General features: G+C 34.6%; 7 protein-coding genes across 7 annotated transcripts; 1 reads left to right on the top strand and 6 right to left on the bottom strand.

Annotated features, from left to right (window-relative positions):
• Positions 1–409: 409 nt before the first annotated feature.
• On the bottom strand, positions 410–2,144 carry LOC136809813 (NADPH azoreductase-like). The gene is made up of 4 exons (XM_067066366.1): positions 1,924–2,144; positions 1,474–1,669; positions 991–1,126; positions 410–637 (listed from the first exon to the last, which is right to left on the bottom strand). Exons 1-4 carry the CDS (start codon positions 2,054–2,056, stop codon positions 503–505), a joined length of 600 nt encoding a protein of 199 aa, XP_066922467.1. The 5' UTR covers positions 2,057–2,144; the 3' UTR covers positions 410–502.
• Positions 2,145–2,364: 220 nt separating this feature from the next.
• On the top strand, positions 2,365–4,796 carry LOC136809811 (NADPH azoreductase-like). Its single transcript, XM_067066365.1, has 4 exons — positions 2,365–2,583; positions 2,999–3,194; positions 3,948–4,083; positions 4,564–4,796. Exons 1-4 carry the CDS (start codon positions 2,451–2,453, stop codon positions 4,696–4,698), a joined length of 600 nt encoding a protein of 199 aa, XP_066922466.1. The 5' UTR covers positions 2,365–2,450; the 3' UTR covers positions 4,699–4,796.
• Positions 4,797–6,587: 1,791 nt separating this feature from the next.
• Positions 6,588–17,126, bottom strand: LOC136809810 (transmembrane anterior posterior transformation protein 1 homolog). Its single transcript, XM_067066364.1, has 14 exons — positions 16,850–17,126; positions 16,552–16,682; positions 15,732–15,853; positions 15,253–15,293; positions 14,672–14,787; positions 13,783–13,918; positions 13,383–13,480; positions 13,062–13,131; positions 11,181–11,261; positions 10,563–10,675; positions 9,707–9,766; positions 9,405–9,473; positions 7,889–7,965; positions 6,588–7,167 (listed from the first exon to the last, which is right to left on the bottom strand). Exons 1-14 carry the CDS (start codon positions 17,052–17,054, stop codon positions 6,936–6,938), a joined length of 1,551 nt encoding a protein of 516 aa, XP_066922465.1. The 5' UTR covers positions 17,055–17,126; the 3' UTR covers positions 6,588–6,935.
• Positions 17,127–17,311: 185 nt separating this feature from the next.
• On the bottom strand, positions 17,312–20,321 carry LOC136809809 (mediator of RNA polymerase II transcription subunit 16-like). The gene has a single exon (XM_067066363.1). The coding sequence runs from the start codon at positions 20,245–20,247 to the stop codon at positions 17,794–17,796; it is 2,454 nt and encodes an 817-aa protein (XP_066922464.1). The 5' UTR covers positions 20,248–20,321; the 3' UTR covers positions 17,312–17,793.
• A 364-nt stretch (positions 20,322–20,685) lies between these two features.
• On the bottom strand, positions 20,686–21,716 carry LOC136809808 (neuroguidin-B-like). The gene has a single exon (XM_067066362.1). The coding sequence runs from the start codon at positions 21,681–21,683 to the stop codon at positions 20,757–20,759; it is 927 nt and encodes a 308-aa protein (XP_066922463.1). The 5' UTR covers positions 21,684–21,716; the 3' UTR covers positions 20,686–20,756.
• Positions 21,717–22,133: 417 nt separating this feature from the next.
• LOC136809807 (glucoside xylosyltransferase 1-like) lies at positions 22,134–23,827 on the bottom strand. The gene has a single exon (XM_067066361.1). The coding sequence runs from the start codon at positions 23,778–23,780 to the stop codon at positions 22,455–22,457; it is 1,326 nt and encodes a 441-aa protein (XP_066922462.1). The 5' UTR covers positions 23,781–23,827; the 3' UTR covers positions 22,134–22,454.
• A 686-nt stretch (positions 23,828–24,513) lies between these two features.
• LOC136809818 (ankyrin repeat domain-containing protein 39-like) lies at positions 24,514–25,065 on the bottom strand. Its single transcript, XM_067066371.1, has one exon. It carries the CDS (start codon positions 25,063–25,065, stop codon positions 24,514–24,516), a length of 552 nt encoding a protein of 183 aa, XP_066922472.1.
• Positions 25,066–25,759: the final 694 nt, after the last annotated feature.

The raw sequence follows: 25,759 nt of genomic DNA, 5'->3' as shown, positions 1-25,759 counted from the left end.
AGTCTGATTATAGAGAGAGGAAGAGTGGAAAGGAGTAGTGGCGCCCTCCCCTTCCTAAACTAATTTCATTTCCATAACCAAACTAATTTCAGCAGGACTTCGAAACACAGATTTTGCTGATTTTCGATATTTCAAAGTGAAAAACTGTCGATTTCTGCAATACCGTAACCTCATTCGACTCTCATTGCCCTAAGATCCAGTTTCAATAACTTCTCATTCTAATTTTTATAGAGTGCTTTGACTGCCTGCGTTGGACATCGACAGCGGGGGAAATTTCCTAGAAAATAACCATAGAACGTCTTCGGAACGGTCTGTTTCATTTATCACAATGAAGCAGGATTTTGTATCATGAACTGTATTTGAAGCTGTTTTTATGAATTGAAAAAGGGAGAAGCACAATTCAACACAATTCTTGATGTAAAGTTTATTTTATTCAATTTGTCTTATATTCTAATATTTACAAACGTGGTAGGAAGATTAACAATACATTTGAAAATAACATCTAGTTGGGTGTTCCAGAAGTTCGTTGAGTTTTGGCAGCTTGGGCCCACCATTCAACTTGAGTGAATAACTTCTTGAGACTGCTGTGAATATGAGTGTTGTCTGTGCTGCCATCTTCCTTCACTTCATTTTGAACCTAAAGAGTAAGAAACCTTAGGTGAAGCACACTTTAAAGAAGTTTGAGTTATGAAGACTCTTTAGCCTTTGGTTAACAGATTTTTTCAATTTTGCAAATTAAAGCTTTCTTATAAAAAAATTCTTAAAAGAACTGGATGTAATAAAATTATCAGACGAAATTCAGGGATAGTGTTCCAGGGGGCAGTGTAGAGACCAAATATCATAAAATTGGAAATTCACCGAAGAAATATTTTATCATAAGAACCAAAAAGCGCTAAGCATAACGACGAGTGAGTATTGCCAAAATCATATTGATAAGTTTTTTGCTAATTGCAATGTCCACAATCCATAACGATTTCAATTTTAACTTACGTAAGGAATGACGACAAAATGTTTGACTGGCAAACATCCCATTTCTGATAAGAAGGGTCGTGCAGCTGCCATTGCCATCGCTCCTCCAAGGTTTCCTTGCGAATAACCTACCATACCACTAGGTTTGAATTCGAAGCTAAAAAGGTGAAAATGAAATGGCCATTAGATAAACACCCAGTTTCAGTCTCTCGATAAGAATTGTTTTCAACTGGCGATAATGAAATTAAATTGCTAACATTTGGCTTTAAATCAGTGCAGGCATTGTTTTCAACCAATAGAATTATTGAGATTCTTTGCCTTTAATCAATGGGAATTTTTAATCTATTATAATAATGTTTCTCAATATCAGTATTTTTCTTTAAGAGGTCGAGAGCTAAGAGTAATTTGGCAGGATTCGAAATTCAGGGTTGGGAAAGTTAAAACTGAGTTTGTGTGCCCCTTTTCCCTTCTCTATTGAGAACAGAGACAAACAAAACGACTTGCCTTGGAGGAGGTAAGTGGTTCATTAAGTTGGTTAAAGCAGGTGGCATGCTTCGATTGTATTCAGCAGTGAGAATGATGTATGCATCGGCCGCGATGACAATGTCGTTCAATTTTCGTAATTTTTCTGGTGCTTCCGATTGATCAGGGTAGAAATGAAGAGGTGTCTTCAAGACTGGAAAATCGTATTCCTCAGGATCTAAGAAAGGAAAAGAAATCTTATTCAAAATCTGAAATCTATTTGATAAGAAAATTTTCTGACAACAAGGGGTACAAAATAGTTAGCAACCGTCGAAGAACCTCGAGCATTTTAATTGATTCAGTTTTACAAAATATATCTGAATGACTCTGGTCAGCCTTCTTTGAGGGTATCTTCAACCTGCTATAATCAAAGCAAGTTTCCACTTTAGAACTGATACAGGGATATTAAAAGTTGATAAAACATGAACTTACCGATGAAATGAATAGAATGTCCTTTGGGTGTCAAGATTTCATCGAATTGTTTTTGAATAAGAATTCTCATTCGTTCTGCCATTCGTCCATCACGAACTGATGACATGATACAAACGATTTTCAACGAAGTCATCTTTTATCTTTTGGTGTACAGTGTTTATTCGAAGTTCTTTTTTACTTACACTTCTGTTTGAAATGAGCTCTGTTTAACTTCTTTCTAAAATGAACGGCTTTTTATACTTGCGTAACTATCCAAAAGGGTGATTATGATAGCATCATAAACAAAAAACAAAATATCAATTCATAGTTACTCCCTTGTGGATACAAATATGTACGCTTAAGGGAGTAATAATGAACTGATATTTTGTTTGATTGCCTATTATTATCATCCTTTTGGAGTGATTACGACGCAAGTATAAAAGGCGTTCATTTAAGCAAGAAAGTCAAACACAACCTGTTTCAAACAGCAAAGTGAGTCAAAAAAAGCAACTTTGAAGCTCGAATAAACAACTCTTTACAACAAGAAGATGACTTCGCTGAAAATCGTTTGTATCATGTCATCAGTTCGTGATGGACGAATGGCAGAACGCATGAGAATTCTTATTCAAAAACAATTCGATGAAATCTTGACACCCAAAGGACATTCTATTCATTTCATCGGTAAGTTTTCTTTTTAGCTTTATCTACTTTCAATCCTTGTATCAGTTCGCAAGTAGAAACTAGCCTTTGATTAACGCATAAAAATGAAAAAACATCCTAAATGTTTTAACGTTCACCATTTTATGATTCCTTCAACTTTCTGAACAGACATGGTGTTTTAAGAGTCCGCAAAGCCTTAAAAAATTCTTTATTTTTTCTTAGCATATCTTGACAATCAAAACGTTATTCTTTATATATTCTGTTCTTATAAAAAGGTGTATCATACAAGAAGGCAAAGAAGACTGCCCTGAGAGAATCCAGATTATTTTATGAAATTGAATTATTCTTTTTTCGACAGATGCTAACTGTTGGACACAGAAACTGCTCAGATGATATAGATTTCAGATTTTGAACAAGATTTCTTTTCCTTTCTTAGATCCTGAGGAATACGATTTTCCAGTCTTGAAGACACCTCTTCATTTCTACCCTGATCAATCAGAAGCACCAGAAAAATTACGAAAATTGAACGACATTGTCATCGCGGCCGATGCATACATCATTCTCACTGCTGAATACAATCGAAGCATGCCACCTGCTTTAACCAACTTAATGAACCACTTACCTCCTCCAAGGCAAGTTAACGTTTGTTTTGTGCTTTAAAACTTGAAGGGACACACCAACCCATTGGAGGTTTCCAAAATTGAAAAATAGCAATTAAACGTCCTTTTCGAAAGAAAATTAACCGCAACCCTGAATTTCAGTCTCGTTGTAAATATCCTCTTTATCAAAAAACACTTAAAATTCTGAATCCTCACTGGCTTAAACTGTAAAAAGTGAATCATGGCATAAAACAAAGTGTACAATATGTGTTAAAAAGGGGAATTTTTGCCAAATCTTAAACACAACAAATGATTTTCAAGTGCTCGAATGTTTGGGTCAAGCTGGAGTTTTTACAAGTTCTTTGATGACTCTGTTGGTCTTAAATGTTGAGACAAACGATTTTATTACTTTTTCTAAAGGATTTTGCTCTGAATTTTAACATGAGACTTACGTCATAAAGGATATCAAGATCTCGGGATTCAAAAGGTCAATATTATTCTAGTACTGTAAGGCTGGGATATATAACCTAGCAACCACTAAGTCCCTCCAAAATCGAAATATCCAATGAAATAAAAAGAAAGTGCTGAAACACCGATTTCTGGCCCGAGCTTTGAATATTGAAAAACAGTGGTAAAACAACCTAAACAAATTGTTGAACTTTATTGAAGGATATTTCAGCTTATTCACCTTTAATTTCATATCCTCACCAGTTGAAAAAAGTTCTCACCGGGCGACTAGAACTAGGGTATTTACATAAATGTTATTTCATTTTTCACCTTTTTTAGCTTCGAATTCAAACCTAGTGGTATGGTTGGTTATTCGCAAGGGAACCTTGGAGGTGCTATGGCAATGGCAGCTGCACGACCATTCTTATCAGAAATGGGATGTTTGCCAGTCAAACATTTCGTTGTCATTCCTTACGTAAGTTAAAATTGAAATAATCTTGCATTGCGTGATCACAATTCCCCTCAAACACGATCTCAGAATTTCATCTAATAATATTTTATCATCCAGTTTTTTAAGAATTCTTTTCATAAGAAGGTTCTTATTTGCAAAATTTCAAGATTTCATCCTGTTAACCAGAGGATAAAGAGTATGTTCACACGTTACGGTTTCGTTCCGAAACGGCGAACGTCAAAATTCGAAACGTTAAATTTAAAAAAGACGTCAACAAAGCAAAACAGATCAAAACGGTTTCGCTCCACTTTTTTCATCGGAACGAAGCTGTTTCGTTTTCTTGATCCGAAACGAACGTTCCAAAACCAATATGAACACTCTCGATCCGTAACGAAAATCATACCGGAGTAAAACGGAACAGTAACGTGTGAACATGGTCTAAAGAGTCTTCATAACTCTAACTTCTTTAAAAAGTGCTCCACTAAACGTTTCCTTACTCTTCAGGTTCAAAATGAAGTGAAAGAAGATGGCAGCACAGACAACACTCATATTCACAGCAGTCTCAAGAAGTTATTCACTCAAGTTGAATGGTGGGCCCAAGCTGCCAAAACTCAAAGAACTTCTGGAACACCCAATTAGATGTTATTTTCAAATGTATTGTTAATCTTCTTACCATGTTTGTAAATATTAGAATGCAGTATATATTATGAAAAAGAATATAATTTTACAGTTGATAACATTGAAGTATTGCAAATTATACCCCGCCATTTGACCGCCAAAAATGGTTTCAAAATAGTCCATGATACAAAATTCTCCGTCAGTATCTAAACGATCAGTTTAGAAATGGCTGGGTTGATAGACGTATCATCAAGAAAAGATGCACAAATGCATGTGACATTGCGCATCCCCTATATCAAATCATATCAGATAGGGAATGCATGCAGCCTAAGGGATAGAGCCTACCACATGCACCCAATAAATGAAAACGCGGAATTTGAACAGCTTTTCGTCTGAAAATCTGCGGGGGTTATTCAACTTACAGCGAAACCTTCGAAGATTAGAGATCTATTATCGGTAAGAGCAATTTTCTCATTCAAGCTTCTCTCAAGCCAATAAAGTCATTGAACTCGTAAAATGAAAGAGTATATTCTTTTTAACTTTACGCTTGCACGCTGATTCGATTAATCCGAGCATTATCGAATCAAAATCAATTTATGACACTGAAAAGCCTTTGAAAAATAAGGTGTTCAGCTCCTCTGGAAAAACAATAAGGATACTTCTTTGGTAAAAAAATTCGCAGGTAGAAATTTCGTAACATGCCACTTTTTATCGACGGAGAATTTTGCAGACAAATTGCTTACTAGAGGGTGTATTTGAATCAAACTTCTATATGTATAATTTTTCGCTATTTTGCCTTATTTATCATTAATTGAAACAATTATGTCGATATTAGAGCAAAGATTTATTATACACTGGATAAACGACTCATAAAACGATGGAGAGCGATCGATTGTATTTTCATTGTTTTAGAAAACAATTGATGTTCTAGCTTTGTCCGCAAAGGACAACTGTCATGGCGGCTCGAAGATGTCTGATTTAAAAAAATCTTTATCAATCTTATTTTTAAAAGGTTCTCTAGCTCTTTCTTTTTGTACATTTGCAAGCTGGATACATTTGTGAAATCTAATGTGAGAAGAACATCATTAGACAAGAAATTCAGACAAAATGCTTTAGTGACACGAAATTTTCGATTGGAAATATCTTTCCAAGATTGTCCCCAGAAAAGCTGAAATTAGCCTACATAAGACTTGAGTGTCTTGGCTCCACTGTGGTATGAAAATCCTTTTGAGGCACGTGGCAACACGTCTTTTGCATCTTTCTCACAGCTTGAAACGTCATAACGACTTAGTTCAAAGCAATTAAGTGGAAGAATCTGACTCTCACAGGAAAGTTTTAAGTATCTTTTGGGAATTGGATGAGTGATTTTCGATAAGAAGTGCAATAAAAATGCTTCGAAAAATCGTTTAACGAGGGAAGGAGAGTGAACAATAATATCATTACTGCGGACATAGCTAGTACACGAGAAATCGGCATGTATATCCATTGTATAATAAATCCTTGATTAGAGATTCAGAAACGGGCCTAGATATCTAAAGGGACATAACAGTACTTGCGAAATTTGTAAACAAACTGTATGCAGCGGATACAACATAAAAACAAATGTCACATGTCAAAATAAAAAATTAAACCAAATATGGCTAATTTTGATTGTTCAATTGTTTGACAAGTTTGTTTTGGACACGTGATTTTAATTGTCTCTTTAATGACACGTGGTTCGCGCAATGTTTACATTTTACTACTTTAATGTCCCTTTAAATACGTTGTTATGGACACAAAAAGATTACAATTATTATCACTTGTCTAAGTTTTCCTAAAGTTAAACTTCCTTACAGCTACTTGCATCAAATTAACGCCCCTCATCCTAGAGGGGAGATGTTTTTTTTCAAAATAACACGATATACAAATCATTTCTTAAATGAATTATCAGTTTCGATGCTTTCTTTTTAGTTCAAAAATTACCCTACCTAAAATAATTTACAAATCTTTGATCTAAGAAAATATAAAGAACATAAGAGTTACTAAATCTGTCTAAAAGCGTGAAAAGGACAAATTGTGTAAGTGTTTTCGTGTAAATTATCGTCATAAGTGAAACTTGGCAAGACTTCAAGATTATTTCAAGACATCCAACTTAACGATTCTGCTTCAACACCCAGTAGAGTATCGAATATTTCAACATCGAAAACTATCTACATGAAAAAAGTTAACAGTTTATGATACAAAAAAATCCTCCCGATTTGCATATCCACAACAGCCAGTCAACGACCGGTAAATATTTTCGTATTACTATTAAACCCTCCGTAAATATCTTGTACACTGTTCAAAGGTTCAAACGACCAACTCTGTTTGAATATTTTGTCATTACTTTCTGTTGGGTCATTAGGGCTTCGAACCGTGTTGGCATCCAGAACGGGGGTGACATCATCTTTGATGTACTCTGACGCTTTTCCGAATACAGTAATGCTGACCAGTAGTTTCAAAGCGCAAAGACTGAAAGAAAAAAGGAAAGACTTTTTATTGTCAAGAGTTTTGAAGATTTGAACCTTTTGCTAAATCGTTAAATTAAAAAGGAATACCAAAGTCTTAAATGTTTATTTAAATCTCGTTAAGACTTCAAATCTGTGTTCAGACTTTTCTTATCTTTCTTAAATGAAACGTTACAGCTCTGTGAAGCAGGACAAATATAGTCAAAAAGAGTCAAAAAGACTCAAAATAGCCAAAATCGGTTTACTTCACAGGGATGCAATCTTTATCTAAGAGAAATATGAGAAAATCTGAACACAGATTTGTAACCCCAAATGTGCATGACTTTTTAACACGTAAGCATTGGGCTGTTCAAGAAAAGGTTCATGAAAAAGCGTCCATACCTCCTGGGAAATGGCAGAACTTGCAAAAAACCTTGAAAAAATCTTCTTCATACATTAAAAGTGAGGGTGAACGAACTAAAACTAGTCTTTTAGCCTCAGGAAGATTTGGAATAATTTTTCACTCCCTGGAAAAATTTGAGAAACTGTATAGATATAAAATGGAATGGCCCATTACTGGGTGCTGAGAAAAAAGTAAAATGTCATAATATTTGCCCATATAGTTAATCTTAAATTCGGGGTATGATTTAAAAAAAAATCCAAAATTTGATTCAGTAGTCGTCAAATTGCACTTTCTGAAAATGAAAAATGAATTAGTTTTCATTTGAAGATTAACAAGTGCTTACCATAGATAACCAGAGAATGCGAAACACAATCCATTGATTCCATTTAATGACACACACTGTCCAACTACTTTGATCAACTGTAAAAAAAGAGAGACAAAAAAGTTTAGCACTAACCCTCAGGAGCTTCGAAAAATCCAAAAATACATCAGCTTTTAAAAACGTCCACTTTGGTGGCTTTTTTAGCAGCGAACTGAAAGGAGATTTGGCTTTGTTACATCACAAAAACAGAAAATTGCATTAAATTGAGAGATCTAAATCGCCTTTAGCCTTTAAGATTCACCTAGCAATTGGCAAAACAGGATCTGAGCCTTTTTAATGTAACACGATCACACGTAAAAAAGTGTTTATGGTGATGATATGATTATATGAATGTCGCAATTTTTGGAGAATGGCTCAAGAAAAAAATGAGGGTAATTCACATCACAGAAGAAGACCTACCAATAAGAGACTGACAAAATATTATGTCGGAATTTAATCTCATAACAGATCGTTCCTTCTGCACGTACTACGCTCTGCTCTAAATTATAGGACCTGGTTGTTTAGGCAACCCATTCAAAACCGCGTAGCTCTTTGCTTGAAAACGAAAGCGAAATCGAAAATGACTGGGTTCAATGTTTATGTTTTAACTGGGGTTTGATTTTGGTACGATTGTTTTGTTTTGACCAATCACCGAGCTAGCAAGCTCATTTAATATTGATCTCAAATCTGGATAAAAAAGATCAAAGCGGTGCGCCAACCTGGCCCTTAGAGTAAATGCGTGCCATGCGCGAAGTATCGGAATCTGCTCGGAGAATTTTACTGCGGGTGAATAGCAATGAATTGGAATGGAATTGAGGCCCTGGTTGTGGTCGTGGTTTTCGGACATTTGCTGTTCGCACACAAAGGACTATCAAATTTTAACCTTGAATCAACTCTCAATACTATATATGAGTAATACAACAGCAAAAAACACGCGTGACAACATAAGCATGTCAGAAATTTGTGAGAAGCGTCATATGACAATTTCTTTCGTGAAACAAACATGCTAAACTGATCAGGATCTAAAACATTCAAAACCAACAGCATTAAACATTTTTTTTGAACCGCTTAAACCGTTATCAGAATTTAAGCCGTTTTAACAAAATTCTTTACATGGCTTTAAGTTATTTTTGGAGGATGTTTTTGTGACAAAGCTAACATACCACAAAACATACGAGTGTCCCGAGGAAGGAATTAAGAATTAAAATCTAAAGTAATATTGTGTGGAAAGTAGAAATAATTTAGTTTTTTTATAAACAGATCAAATAGACCTTTTCATAAATTACGTCACGAACATCACTCGCCTCGTATTCAAACAATTACCATGGTAATTATGTCCCTTGAGACATTAAATGATTTTTTTATGAATTGGAAGTAGTTTAACTAAAATCCACTTGCAGTTAATCACCATGGTAATAATTTCAAAACGAGGCAAGTGATGTCCGTGACGTAATTTATGAAAAGGTCTATTGTCAGATACTTAGCGTAAGAGACTCACCAGAATGGCTAAGGGAAGTGCAGTGAATCCCATTCTTCTTGAGACTTGGTCTGTATGTCCTGTGAAAACCTGAACAAGAATAAAAAGAATTAACTTCTCCGTCTAAGTAAATATAGTCTAGATACCGATAGCTGAGCAAAGGATAATGGGCGTTACTTGGCCTCCACTCCTTAAATATTCTTACGATGAGTATAATAGGGTAAAATCTTTGTACGCAAAAGAAAAAAATAACGAGTAGTGGCTTCTCCCTAAGTCAATCAGATTAGATATATTTTCAAGTCGACAATTAAAATTATTTTTACCAAATCATCTCGACTTGAGAGGATGTTCTTCGCTAAAAATTTTCGATACGTCAGATAAATCTGAAAGAGAAAGATTTTCAGTTTAAGTCAACTTTTAAGACTTAGATAAGATCAACTTGACGAACTCTTCAATGACGACTGGTCAAAGTGGCTACCTTATCGGCCAAAACTTAGTCGGCCTTAATTTTAGTCGACCTTAATTTTAGTCGGCCCTAATTTTAGTCACCTCGTCAAAATTTAGTCACTAATGGCCAACTAATATATAATGAGTAATAGCGGACAAAATGATGAATTGTAGCGGACGTAATGATGTGATATTCAAAAAAGTTGGTTAAGGAAAGCTTAATTATAAACTTTTAAATTGGCCCAAATTTTTAGTCAGCCCAAATTTTAGTCGGCCCTAATTTTAGTCACCAAGCCAAAATTTAGTCACTTAGGGCCGACTAAGTTTTGGCCGATAAGGTATTCCAGAAATAGTCTGCATCCCTTAGTGGTTAGTAAATTGTGCAGGGAAATCCAGGGTGGTCCAAGAAGTGAGATAAAAAAACCCAAGGGGTCCTGAAAAATTGAAAAAAGAAATCCAGTGGGTGCCAAAAAGGTACAATTTTTTTCTGGAATAGCCCAATCTTACTAAAGTATAAAAATACCAACAGTGACAAGGGTTTTTATCAAACTTGTTTGGAAATCATGCTTTTTCAAAGTCGAGACTAACTATTTGAAATTTCTTCAGCAGGCAATTAACTAAGCCTTGAAACCAACCGCAAGTGTCAGTGGCATCTAACATCAATCACTCAATTCTATCGATAGACCTACTATCTTTTTCTATAAAGAAAGAAGAAGATCGTAAAAAACTTACATCAGGTTGTATATTATTAAATTTGGTAATGAAAGCATGTTTGAACCAATCCACGAGAAATTCAGAACCAATCACCAACGCAGCGAACGGGAAGAAAGAAGAGTACGCGTATTCTAAAGAAAGCAAAACAAAAAGTTTGTATTATTTTTTAAGGTGGCGTGTACTCCAATGGGCCCTTCCAGAAAAAATTAGAATATGGAGACATCCCCTTGGAGGATATAACATTTTTTGGAAATTTAACCCCCCCCCCCCCGGACAACAAATCTCAACCCCCGGACAAGCATCAGTTGACCCCTGGACATTCAAAATGACCCAAAAACAAGGCAAATTTTGAATTATATAATATTCCAGAATATTCGATAACTATTAAGATATCGTATGTACAGCCAACTCACTTTAATTCGAACTTCTATTTATCGAATCTTTCTGTAATTCGAACTAATATATTGGTCCCTTCAGCTGGAAAGTGGTTTGAATTACTCTTTGCGATTCGAATCTTTCTCCATTTCGAAGAAAATTTTTGGTCACATCAAGATAGTATTAGAGAAATTCAACTGTATTTCAGTAAATCAAACGAAAGGAAATGCAAGTGAAGTAAAATTCCATAAACAAACCTACCAATATTCCATTCATATTCAGCAAAATTACGTAAAGCTACTACAAGAAGAATGATCGAATAGTGCAACCTCTCTCTGGCATCTACAAAAACAGAAAGAATTTTAATTATTCCAATTCCAATGAACCGACACGTCTACTTACTAATGTAAGTGACAGCGGTAAATTTTGCAGAATATTAACTTCCCGTTTCCGTCAGCATCGATAATGGACATACTTAACTACTCACTAATACACCTGGTAACAATCATGAAAGCGTGAAACGACCGGGTTAGAATTTACTAGGAAGAAGCGTCAAATGTCTAAAGTTGTTACATTGGTCTTCCTACGGACGCAAACATTTAGAAAATATTCTGTTTACATAACATCTTGTTTCTTTCTTGAATTTTTATAGAAAGATCAGAAAGATGCTCATATTCGGACTTGGTTGTTTATCATATTACAAACATTTCACGTCTATCATACTCGGTAAACTATAACCCAGTCTCCTAACGCTTTAAGGGTCTCAATAGGTATATATCAATTCGAAATAGGGCCACTGTGCATGCGAGAAAGTTGCTCACATATGCGTGAATTCTTCCTTGAGTTAATTTTAATTTTAACTTATTTTAGTGTTGGTTATTCAAAGAATCAGGAAAGCGATCGACAGTAACCCAACTACTACACTACTTAGACAAATGTGCGGACTCGATATCCAATGATAAGGTTGTTGACGTAATCTATTTCGACTTCGCAAAGGCCTTTGACACCGTTCCACATCGCAGATTACTAAGAAAACTCGAAGCGTAAGGTATCAGAGGAAGGGTACTTGGTTGGATGAAAGCATTTTTGTCCGATCGTTACCAATATGTGAAGGTCAATGGAAAGTTATCTAAGAAATATCATGTGCATAGTGGTGTACCACAAGGAAATTTCTTAGATCCACTCCTTTTTGTTATTTACAGCATCTAGCTGAAGTCACCAACTCAAAAATGTTCTTCTTTGCCGATGACACAAAGCTGGTTGAAGAAATAAAGAACGCTGAAGATGCAATTAGACTTCAGCACGATATCGAGGCAATGGAAAAGTGGTCTGATGACTGGTTGTTGAAATTCCATCCTGACAAGTGTCACGTGTTGACACTAGGGAAATTCTGGAACATTCAACATGCACATCCTTACGAGATCGCTGGCTCTGTCCTAGAACATGTCGATCAAGAGAAGGATCTCGGAGTGATTATTGATAGTGAATTGAATTTCGAAGAGCACATCTACACCAAGATCAAAAAGGCTAACTCGATCGTTGGATTGATTAACAGAAGCTTCGACTTCCTTTCTCCCGAGATGCTCCGCACACTTTTCATTGCATTTGTGAAACCTCACCTTGAGTACGCGCAAGCAGTTTGGTCTCCACGGCTAATCAAACACTCTGATGCAATTGAAAGTGTCCAAGGTAGGGCCACAAGACTTGTCGGTGGTTATAGAAACCATTCATATGAAGAACGTTTACAAGTCATGAACCTACCCTGCTCAAGATCCGGCGTAAAATCGGGACATGGTGGAAGTATATAAACATCTTAATGTCTATGATAAATCTTCCCTATGTCAGAAACTCGTTCTTCGAAATCGACCTCAACGTAAGCACAATCTCGAATTAAAGAGGAATTTCGCTGAAGACGGCATTAGAGGATACCAAACGAATTCACTTTACTATAGGAGCATTGATACTTGGAACGGTTTGGCAACCAATGTTGTAAATGCACCGTGCGTAGGGAAATTCAAACTAGAATTGACAAACTAATGGAATGATAAGATCTATAAATTGTAAAGATGTAAGATTGTTTCATAGAGGTCAATAGAATTGAGAAATACACTCCTATAAATTAAATTAGGAAAGATCCCTTACCACTACATGACATTTGGAACAAGTTATTCTTTTCGAATCTTTTAAACACACTTGACTTGATTTCTATGAACTGAAATGACGAAGAAAAATACCAAATTTATCTTTATTTTTCAAACGCTTTCTTGGGAAAGAATAGATCAGGAGTATTAAACTTTTTTATCAAGTTAAAGATGAAGTAAAACCCCAATTATACCCCAATGTTGACAGTAATGATTCTGGAAGATTGTCTCCAAAAGAGCCTAATCAGACATGATTATCCATGATCCACACTGCGACAAGTATACTAGACATGAAAATAAAGTTTAGCACAGAAAATCCGACCTGGTTTGATATCATGATAGTGAGTAAAGCTTTACTGAAGGAGTTGATTGCCACGTTCAGTACGATTGCTTGTGATAAGTTTAACAAAACATGTGCAGCTGTTTGGTAAAAAGGTTGGCTGGTTAAGGGGAATAAAAATTAAAGGGGAAGTTAAACACCGAAATCAAATCCAATAACAAAGAATAGTTGGACTGAATGAAAATCTTGACTTGCTTGGTTAAAAACAAAACAAGCAAGGGTCATCTCTGAAAAATTATCATTATTCTCAAAACATCTATGGTAAAGAGATTGTTCACTGTTTCAATCAAAACATTTTCAAGCATCGACTCAGGAGCTTGACCGACTTAATTTTGACCGACACATTTAAAGGGTGTGAAAATGTTGCAAATGAAAAGGATACAGACATAGGCGAAAGACAACAAAAGGTGAGGTATGATTCCAATATGTTCTCTTCTCCGGTCACGTGGTTCAGTAGCTGTCCAAAAGAGTGCATCCAACACGTCTTGACCGAACGAGGCTAATAGCTTATCCGCCATCTTGAAAAGACAAAAAAAGAAGGTCATATTTATCTGTTTTCATATAACATGGCAGTCCTGGCAATTGGCCGCGGCACGAGGCAAATGCCGCGGTAAAAGCTGCCGTAAATTTGATTATTCCTTGTTTGCATCGGCATAATTTGCCGCCGTAAATTTTCTGACAAATGGTAATAAAATCAAAGAAACTTCAAAGGTGCCAAATCGTTTAAGTTTTTTAACTTTGTTTTCTGATCATGTAGGAGACGTCTAGTACTTTGGATGACATAGGGTGTATAGGAGTTTTTCAAGTCAAAATTCAATAAACAAAAAAATGCCGAGGCAAAATGCTATTTTGCCTCGGCAAATTTGATAAAGAGCATTTTGCCGCGGCAAAAAAAGCTGAATTGCCAGGGCTGCATGGAGAAATCATAAAATCGCCATATATATTTGATAGACTACTTGAAAAGTCTGGTGAAAAAATATGTAAAATACGAATAATTATTTCAATATTTTGATTCCGTGTAATTAGCACATAAGTTTAAAACTAGACCAAACCCTAATCCGGCTTGGCTAAAATTGAGCACGTGAACACATTAACCAATTAGTGTTTGTTTATTAGTAACTATCTCTTGACACACACACAAAAAAAACAAAAAAAAAAACAAAAAAAAAACAGAACTATTCGAAATCTGTTTATTTGTACCGGGAAATACCATGAACTTTAAAGAAATTTTTTTTAAATTTCAAAAAATCACTTATAAAGCGACGACTTACATCCAACATGTTGTATACCACATATAACTTAATGACGGACTGGACACGAACCACGTGATAAATAACTGACGTATCAATGCTTTGCATAAACAGTGAAACGACAACCAGGATGATGCCTAAAGTGAAAAATAAAAGAAATATTCGCTGAGAGATGAGAAGGACAGTGGAATCTCCATTACTGGAACCTATATTACTTGAATGTCTCCTCAACTCGAACAATATTGTTGGTCTCCCAGTTAACGAAACTAGTCTCCATAACTCGAAATTTCCTTAACTAACTCGAACAAATTTGAGTTCCTCGTGCATCTTCGATTTATGGAGACTCTACTGTATTTAACTGAGGAGGATGGCTAGATACGTGGAAAAAATGTGGGAAATCTAAACCGTTTAAGGGATTCATTTTCAATAACAGGGATAGTCGTTGTGAGTATACCTCGAGTAACAAAGCTAAGTTATTCAATATACCTGGCACTAAGATATTTTCCCCAAAAAAGACAATATCAATGGCCAGGAAAGGTTATGATAAATAAAGCGTTCAATACCGCGAAAAAAACAAATGCAAGTGAAAAGAATCAACAAACCTTTTAATAGGTCCACCTTTTGAACAGGATTCAATATTTTTCTGAAATGATAAAAAAAGATATCGCTTTCAGTTAGATATAAAAGAAGAAAAATTACGACAAGAGCGAATGTTGGGATTTGGTAGTGCAGCAAATGCCATTACCCCGTGAAAACACGTGCATATATTTTTTTATTTCATGTATGTATATGACATGTACCCTTTTTTCTACGCAATAACGTCCAAATTGGGGCTCTAAACATTCGATTTTTGACGTCAGTTTAAACTCGAAGCTCTTGCAGTAGGGAAACATCGAATTTGCGGTCGGCAGAACACTAAAAAGGCTTTTTTTCTTTAGAAAATCGTCAAAGTGCAACTCACCAATAAACGGAAAGAAAAATCCCGGTTTTTGATGAGGAACTTGCTTAAAAGCGGTGTTGCCAGGTCCTAAGTGTCGAAAAATCCAGAAAGAAAAATACTGGGGAAAATGGTTGCTTTTACCTTCCGTTGCGTTTGAATATATTACGTAATCCTCTCAACAATCCAATGATGATGCGAATGGGAAGAAAAGTGAAGATGAAGAGGAAGACATCGAAACAAAGCAAGAAACCAAAAAACAAAAACTGAAAAAGAAAAACACAATTAAAGTTGTTGAATACCCACTCTATAAAAACCTCTAAAACAAACAAGTTTAAAGCTTTCGAAATTCAAAACTGAAGGTCAAATATAATGATTAATTTCGGCTGTTAAAAGGTTTTCAACGGGAATAAATGGAGCTTATTTTAGGCAGTGTCTTTAGATAAATTAAAGCTACTTTTTTCGCAACGATATCCTACAAACAAGTGAAAGATCGAAAGTTGTTTCGATATGTGACCTCACATTTTATTGCTTAATTGTAAACAAAAAATAGCAAAGTTGATTTCGAGCAAATTTACAATCGAATGTTTTGATTAAGATAGAAAACATTCTATCTATTATAAACATAAAAACATTCGAAAGAGTATCAGTAAAAAAGTCCCTTTGTTTGAAGAATGTTTTTTTATTCAACGTATTTTCATTTTTTCAGAACCTTTTTTCTAATCTTGTCTCACTTTTTTTTACTACATCAGCATCATCAGACCTTTCAATCAAAACAGAAACCTTTAATTATTGATGGTAAGCCATAGATCAAGAATAAGGAATTTCAGGGGATTCGAAAGCATTGGAATTACTGGTCTGTTTTTGAAAGTGGATACTTTTCACTTACAAAGCTATGTATGGGTTAATTTTTCCATAGAAACAGCTACCCTTATAAGAACGATAGTAGCCCAATTTCTCTTACTTTTTCAAGATGTTGCGGTGTCTTGAAGAAAGTATAAACTCTCTTCCGTCTTTCCTTCAATTTTTTCTCGTTTTGTTCCAATAAATAATCTCTTTCCAACTCATCCGATATGAAAGACAGCAATGAACGTCCTAAAAAATGATCAACCAAATAAATATTTTGAGATAAGATTAGGTGTATAGAAGAAGCCGTTAGAGACTTATGTAGAAATATTTTGGCTTTTTTTAATTTTAAAGGATTGGTTGGTATTACAATCGAAAGACTTGGTAAACAAGCAAAAACCCCAAAGAATTTTTACCTCGTTTAACAGGAGGAGGTTCAGTCTTACGATCTTTCTCATTTGCACTTTCCGTCTTCTCCTTTTCTTCATCATTCCTTACAAAAAAAGATGGCGTCGTCGATGGGTTGTCCAGCGGAGAGGGTGTTGTACCATCCTTGTCCAAATTATCGTCACTTACATCAAAAGACTCAGGAAAGCGAAACATTTCTTTCGGTTTTTCCATTTTTATACTATTGATGATACTTCTTAAATTTTACTTAATTTTCCATCATGCATCATTGATACAATTGTTTTTTCATCTGTAAAAGAAAGATAATAGACATACTTACTTTGCATTGTTTCGAGAATAAAAGCTACTGAAAAAAGATTTTACACGGTTTTAAATCTGAAATTTATTATCTTTGCTGAACGTTTCAAAGTCAAACATCTTATTTATCTGGAATATACAAGGGCAAGGAAAAGCATGGATGTCTTACTACGTAGCACATTTTAAATCAATAGAACGTATACCAACAGTATCGAATTTTTAATAAAAACATAACACCGTTCATTTGCAAAATAAAAAACAATTCTATATTAAGCTATAAAAATCTTGAATTATTTTCATAAACTAAAAAAATATGACCTCGCCATAAAGTAAACAAAATTAAAGAAATCCACATTTCGTCAAGGCTAACATTAGCATAGCAAATAGAAAAAAACACTTCATCATTTCCTTTATACAATCTGCCAAGGTTCCGAATCCTAGTGAAAAGTGTGCAAATCATGTTTTATTCAAATTAAAAATCAAAACCAAACCTACACAAGTACAATTTTTGAAATCAACTAGGAAAATGGCGAATCATTTTTAAGGCTCCAGTGAAAGAAAGAAAGGTTATGGGTCAGCATTTTTAACATAAAGACCTAAATATTAAAAAAATTAAAAAATTACATGTCGATACAACAATATACTTCAAAAAGTTTCAATAAATTTTCTTCCAATTACCTCCACACAGGCAATTATCATTCCAACTATTAGCCCATAGTTCATTAAAAGATCGTGTCTGATGGCAATTATAAATGGTCAAAACTGCACATCTACAACATTGCTTTACACTTTCGTTTGCAACTAAAGAAGTCGGTGACAAACGGATACCATCGTAAATTTGTTTCTTTTGGGTGTAAATATCATGGGCACCCATGATTAAAGGATTTTTGAGAGCTGTCTCATGGACAGTTTGCCAGTCATCAACGGTGAGTTGAATATCATAATGATTGAAACTGCTATTACCCATTGCGTTAAAACTTGTCGTTGAGAGAACAGTTCCTCTTGGATCCTGTGTTGGATAATTCAGATACATTAAAGGTAAACTGCTGAACGGAAGTTCACTTAGGAGTGCGTCCCCCGATTGCGGGTCACCGAGGCATGCTGCATACAGCTTGGATATCATTTTGAAGAGTTGGAGGAGGACTTCAGTGGAGTTCACCATGGTAACATAGACGGGTTGAATGTTTGGATTCTTTTGGAATAAGATGTAAAACAAAATGCAAGTTTTACGAAGGATAAAGAAGGTGCTGGCATCAAAGTATTGAAGAACTATCTTCCAGTCGTTATGATGGTGGCTTGTTGCTAAGAGCAACCGGACAAGATGGAGCATGTAATCGGTGAGCCATTGGATGATTGGTTTGGTTGATAAGTTGCTTAATCCGGAAAAAGTAACATCTTTGGTGTCCAGGAGGGGTACGATTTTGGTCATTTCGAATTCCTTTTTGTTGGCAAGACAAATATTATGGATTTTTTCTAATAGGTTGATTTCCTTTTCGTTTTGTAGTAATGCTGTTAAATGGTAATAGATGTTGTGTAGGAATGTTTGATTGTAGCTCTCAAATACCCCTTTGTAATCTTTGAGTATGGCAAAGATAAGAGCTTTGAAGTGGCTGAAACTTTGTCGAAACAAGCTTTGGGTGTTGCCATCATTTTCGTTGAATTCAGAAACAAATTGTTGAAGACATTGATCAATAAATGGTTTCTCGTAGGTTGAAATGTGAAGCATAATATCCCAAGGTGACCGTGATTCAGCCAAACAACACTGCAACATTGTGACAATACTCTTGGCTTTGTTTTTATCTTGAGAATTCAACTGGTTAGAAAAAGTAAGCAAAGTTAATTTGGCATTTCTAGACACTGAAAACATTGCATGGTCAGTTGGTGCAAAACTTGTAGAATCGAAAGGATCGTTTTTCAATTCTGGAAAGCTTGATGGTTGAGCAATTTGCTGGAGATTGTACATGGAGTACAAATGGACTGCACCTTGATTATCAAGAACAAGCAGCTTCGGTAACAACGTTTGACTTGTGATTTGAGAAGTATGAGCAGCAGATAATTGTAAACTAGTTATCGAAATATGCTCAATTTGTACATCTGGATATTGGATGGTTAATAAACAATTCACAGTGTCTGTTGGTTGACCTGTTTGACCTTGTGATTGAAACCGAGAATGCAGCCTGACTATTTCCTTCCTGATTTCATAGATCTTGACAGAAGATGCTGTAGCACTCTTGGATGACACAACGACTAGATCACTGCTGAAATTTGGATTGCATTTTTTAACACATTTGACATCTGTGATTTCGTACTCATCAAAATCGGGTTCACCAGTAACGTAAGGTACAATACACGGAAAGACTTCTTCACTGATGTCCAAGCCATTAGGACCATCCATGAAAGTGACCGAAAACAATTCAACCATACATGGCTCAGTCACTGCAGCAACAAAGAGCTTCCCTGCGTCACTGATAACAAAATCTGAAGAAATAATCTCAGATTTCAATGTCCCTAAACGGTCAGAATAGACCTGTTTGCTAAGCTTGTTGCTGGGGTTTAAAAAATGGACTTTGACCAAACGTTCAGCAGTGATCATAACAAAGCCAACATTGTTTTCTTTGTAAGATGTTAATAACAAATCAGATTGGTTTTGGTTGAACCGATGAAACCATTCTTTCATGGTTCCAGATTTATCAAAATCTGGCAAATAACGATGTGCTGTACTATTTAACCAGGCAATCTTACATATTCGACCACCATTATTCAAATCAATGGTACAATTCTCAAGACAAGTCCAATTGTTAATCAATGATTTTTCTTGATTCCAAATTTTGCCCATCCCTGTATTATCAACTGTTAATAGATAATCACCACTTGCGTCCCACTCTAGATGCTCAATCAACCCTTGATGACCAGTATTTATGGGGAAATTTTCCCAAGGCATATCTGGATTCAAAATGTAAACAGTGTTGACATCCAACGATGAGTTTCCATTTTCATAACCAGTAGAATAAGCAATCCAATTCTTAGATGACCAGGAACAAATTGATTTAGTAATCTTTTGTTCTGGCAGGGAATCTTCAGGCCAATGGCATTGATAAGCTGGCAACATCTTTTGCTTTATTATTATACTTTTATATTGTTATTTTATTGCGTAGTATTTATCTGAAAATAAAATATGAAAGAAAGTAAAATTGATTAATACAACTTGTTGCTATTTTGTTTTAATAGCTAAAGATATAAGAAAGCTTTGAGAGATCAAAAACTTAATGTAAAAGAGACATAACAATGCAAAGCAAGCGTAAATTTCGATTTTATAAAATGCTTGATAGTCATTCATCACAAAGGGATTGGAACCAGGGCCGGCGAATCGGTTTTAAAAGTTAGGGGCTAAATGATATAGTGACTAAGGAGGCCCCACCATGGTTGGGAAAATTTTTGAAATTATGGTACTCTACATTGGCCTAGAAGTGGTCTAAATTTTTTGTGAAGTTATTGGAATGAAAAAATCAAAAAAGTTAGGCAAAACACCCAAAACAAAACAAGAAACTAGGGTCAGCAGCATTATATATTTCTATTTTCATTAAAAAATCATGAAAATAATAAATTTCCAATATTCTACTATCTTCTTCTTTTCTTCCCACTACTTCCACCAGAGATTTTCTTCTTGAATTTATCTTTTTTACCTTTACCTTTCTTCTTCTTTGGATTATACCGGTCATCACCCATATCACTATCACTGTCATCATCACCAGCACCGTGGAATGAATCCAGTTTCACCACAGTATCCAAATCATTTAATTTCCTTTTCATCAAACGGTCTTTCTTAGTCACAGTTAACCGCCTGAAATTATCTTCTTCAAACCGTTGTCGTTCTTCTTCTTTCTTTTGTAGCTTAGCACGCATATTACCATTTCTCCCTGACCTGATTTCCTCAGGTGCCTCACTATACTCATTCCTCAAATCTTGCAATAAAGCATTATTCAAAGATTTTTGACGTGCTTTTTCCATTTTCTTTTTCTGTTTATCTTCTTCTTCATCATAAGGAACAGCAGTAACACGTGGTGGAACATAAACTTCATCTTTCTTGTGCCCATCTTCCTCTTCGGAGCCTTCACTATCTTCCTCATCCTTGTTCACCAAATTATTCAAATTAGGTTTAAAGCTCAATGGATTAGCTTGTCCTTCAACAGCTTCTGATGCCATTTTAATCAATTTATCAACTTGGTACGACAACTTTTTATTGATTGGTCGTATCTTTTCCAAAACAGTTCGTATTTCAACTAACCTATCAATACATGGTTGTTCAACTAAACTTTTACCATTGATTTTCAAGATCATTGTGAAAGTTAAATTGATCAGATAATCCAAAACGAGATGAAATTTCATTTCCAAGAAGCTTAATCCATCATTTCTATCTTCCTCACTTGTAGATATTTTCTCCATTAATCCTTTGATATGAGCGTCTGAATCCTTCGTTATGGTTTTCAAAGAATTCATAGCTGATAAAAACAATGGGATGTCTTTTGCTATATTTTCCTCTGACATTTTTATAACTTTTGCTATAATATAATGGAAAATGAAACTGGTATTATTTCATAGAAAAAATAATTAGAAAAATACGATTCTGCCAGTTCAGTTCAGTTCACAAGATTTCCTTTCACTTGATTAAGAAGATCTTTGATGGGCAAATTCAAAGCCACGAGAGGGTCAAAATTCATGTGTAAAGTACTTTTAGAATGGTTGGATACAATTTAACAAAAGGAATAGACAAAACAAAAAAATAACAACAGGTCCAGACCATTAGAATTTAAAATTGAAATAAATATCAATACATGGTGGTCATTAGAAAATATAAATAATTGTTATTAAACTTAATTACGTGAAAAAAAATCTAAATTGAGGAAATAAGTTGAATTTCTGAATAGTAAAATATAAAAACAGGAAATTCTTTTCTTTAGGTCTTTTAATTATTTATGAAGCACTATAACTAACATTAGAGGGTGTAATTCTACAGAGTGTTGACTACTTTAAAAGTTAGGGTTTTTGATAGCAAGACGACTTAAGAGTTGAGAAAAAAAGTTGTAATATTTAGATCACTAGCAGACAGAAAATCAAGGTCATTATTTCAAGTCAGTGCACCAATTCACAAAATGATTTTAAATTTTCACAGACAAGTCACAATAAAACTCACATTTGTTTAATGAAAAAGAATGAATATAAATTAAACAGAAACATTTCTAAACTTTAACATTAACAGTTTGAAATAAATAAAGATAATGATTGTAAAAAACGAGAACCTATAAAATATACAAAATATTATGTATTAAACATTAAAATTGAATTCATCATTTGGCCGCAAGTGGTTTTTGAAAACTTTTTCTTGAAAACAAACTTAGTAACGTTGACAATTTTATCTTCAACACTATCTTCAAAAGAATATTCTTTAAATGCTTCATATATTGCATGAAATTCAGGTTGTACTTTCGGTTTCTGAAAGCTTAATCGACAGCCATGTAAAATTCCAATACCATTCTTGATAGCCCGATGACAATGATTGCCCAAATAACAAAAGTCAGGTCTGTAATTCCATTCACAGGGTAGGGTATACAAGAATTTTGGATGAGCATTAAGAAATATGTTAAGAATGTCTTGGTCACCATATCGTATCAATAGTCGGTTATTCGTGTATATTGATATTAATTCTTTCTCCCAGTTGAGCCTTCTCAATCTGGTTAGATTCATTAACATAACACCACTATTTACACCATAAGGTTGTACATAAGGGTGGCGTGCTTTCTTAGGACCCTTTGAATACCAACAAAACTCTTGACCTTTTCCACATTCTTGTGCTAACCCAACAGCTTGTCTCTTATCAAAATCATTAAAGAGATTCCACAAATCTTCGGGTGGTTTCAAAAACAAAATATCGGTGTCTATGTAGATAACAGAGTCTGTGGTTGGTAGAAGTTGTGCTAGAAATAATCTCAATGAAGCACATGGTTTAAACAACTCTTCCCAATCGACTTTCTCATCATCTTCAAGCATATCAGGATATTTTGCAGGATAAATATAATACATCATCCACCTTTCTTGATAGGATGGCCATGTCATTAACTCATTATCTAATTTCTTATCGTCCGTTTTGTCAGTAAATATATGAAAATGTACATTATATTTAGTAAACAATGTTGCTGATTTCAAAGCAGTGATAGCTTGTCCAACTCGGTCTTTACAAGCAACAACAACAATGTTGAGAATAGCAGCATTGTGGAGTGACACCTCTTCGATATTTTCTGTCTCTGATTCACGAAACCTTCTTCTATTCTTAGAAGGTCCATCTCCAAACATCCGTCGTAGTTCTCTAAACGGTTCAGGCAACTCGAACCGATGATTCAACAACTTATAATAAATACCAATCCATAATAAAACAACACCAGTGATAATTAGCAAAAAATAAAACCGTTTCCTGGATGAAGCACACAGAATACCACCACCTTTTGACTTTGGCTGTTGCATTTGATTAGGTGGACATTCGTCAGGAGGTATTTCATCTTGTTTAACAACTTCATATTTAGTAGCTGATGGATTTTCACTAAGACGCAGCTTTCTCTTCATACTTTCCAAAATTACCTCTAAAAACATTTCTTTTCATAATTTTTTTGAGCTAAAATATCAAATGTTTTATTATATTGATTTGTATCTTACAGTTTGGGTTTGTCTGGCTCTTAAAGCAATTTAACTTAGTACTACCAGAAAGACCGATCAGCTAAAGACCAACCCAATAGATGATTTGGTTTTTTATCAATCCTGTTCTTTTACTAGCTTACTGTAGTCTGTTCTTCGTTAATGAATTATTCAAAGTAGCTGTACTTTCAAAAGTGTAAAATACATCTTTTTTATTTACAAGATTTTTTATGTTCATTTAAAATGAAAATATCTTTGACCTTATAGTTTATAAATAATATAGTAAATAAATATTATATAAATTTCAAAAATATCAATCAAATCAAAAGTTAAGTGGTAGAGGAAAAGCCTCCTAGTTCTGAACCACTCCCTAAAAGCCTAGTATATGAATAGGGTTAATGTTTTATCAGAGCAGAAAATTTCTTTAACCTTCATGAACGCTTTCATCCAATCCAAAGATATATTTGAGCTGTCTCGGGGCAAGTCTTTTTTACCACTTTTACCCTATCAGTCTTTCTAAGTACTCAAAATTGTAAACAAAGTCACATAATTGACATTGTTTTGTCAAATAAATTGTATTTCAAAGTCAGTAAAAACATGAAGAAGTAATTGAACACAGAAACACAGACAAATTAATAACGACTATGAATGTGTTCTTTTTAATAAGATGATTTTTGTTTAATCTTTTAGTTCAGTATTTATAAATTTTTAACAAGTTTGTCATTTCCTCAGACGAACTATAATCAATAGGTAGTTTGGACTTGTTATCTTTTACAGTCTGTATTTCAGAATCCATTTTTAACAGGTACCTAACAACATCAGTATGGTTCCTTTGTACAGCTTTATGCAAAGAAGTCTGTCCATCGACATTCTGTTGCCTTATTGATGCCCCTGCTGAAATTAAAAGTCTCACAATATCTAAATTCCCAACATAAACTGCTCTGTGTAGTGGGGTATCTTTACCAGCTTTTGTAACACAGTTAACACAAGCTCCATAACCAATCAATAAATTGACTATCTCATTATGTCCGTTACGAGAAGCGTAATGTAAAGCTGTATAACCTGATGAGTCAACACTATTTATATCAGTTCCATTTAAGTATTGTCTTTTAATTTTGTTTATATCATTGTCAATAGCCGCTTGCCAGATTCCACGTTGAAATTCCATTTCATCAAGTGATTGGTCATAAGGTGTCCCTTTTTTGCTATGTTCACATGAAGAGCATGCATCAAATTGCTCCATGTTGATTTAATTTTGCTCAAAATTTAAATTCAAAAAATTATTTTAAATTTGCCTTATTTGGACTTTGGACATGTAAGAAAATGATTTTATATGAGTTTTATGAGAAATTCAAAGTTTTATGAGAAATTCAAAGTTTTATCGCGTATCTGTGACAAACTTAAAATTCTGAGAAAAATTCGGTGAAAATATTGAAAACTTACTATGGGTCAAAAATGGGTTAAAGATGTAGGGGAGTTCAGGGCAGCGGGTACCAGATTTGGCAATTCTGGCAATTTTTCCCCTGATTTCTGTCAAACCATCTGAAAATAATCTAAATTCTCCTCCCGAAAAATCCATTGGAATTTAAGGTTTTTGTCCAAAGTTTTGCAAATTTTGAATATTTTTTGCAAATTTAAAATTGAACCCACCTCTGTAAAGAAAGCATACAAGCATTTCATTGCTTGAAAGTAAGAAAGCCCAAGTAAATGTTTCTCAATTCAAGATAAACACCAGAGAAAACAAGCGATTCTTTTATGGACCTACTCTTGTCTCCCGAATAGACGTCCCCCCGCTAATTGCTAAGAGAAAAAAATCCATCCCCCCGCTCTTATTAAGACCCCCCGCTAATTAAATTCGAATAATTCAATACTTTATTACAGTGTAGATAGACCTTAAACTGGGTAAAATTTTCCTTTTTGTTAGTATTGGTTCTTAT

The sequence above is a fragment of the Clytia hemisphaerica genome, unplaced genomic scaffold, assembly GCF_902728285.1.
Source record: "Clytia hemisphaerica strain Z4C2 unplaced genomic scaffold, Clytia hemisphaerica genome assembly, whole genome shotgun sequence".
NCBI classification, from domain to species: Eukaryota; Metazoa; Cnidaria; class Hydrozoa; order Leptothecata; family Clytiidae; genus Clytia; species Clytia hemisphaerica.
The sequence above is the reverse complement of the archived record's forward strand: the minus strand, read 5'-3'. Positions and strand labels throughout refer to the sequence as shown.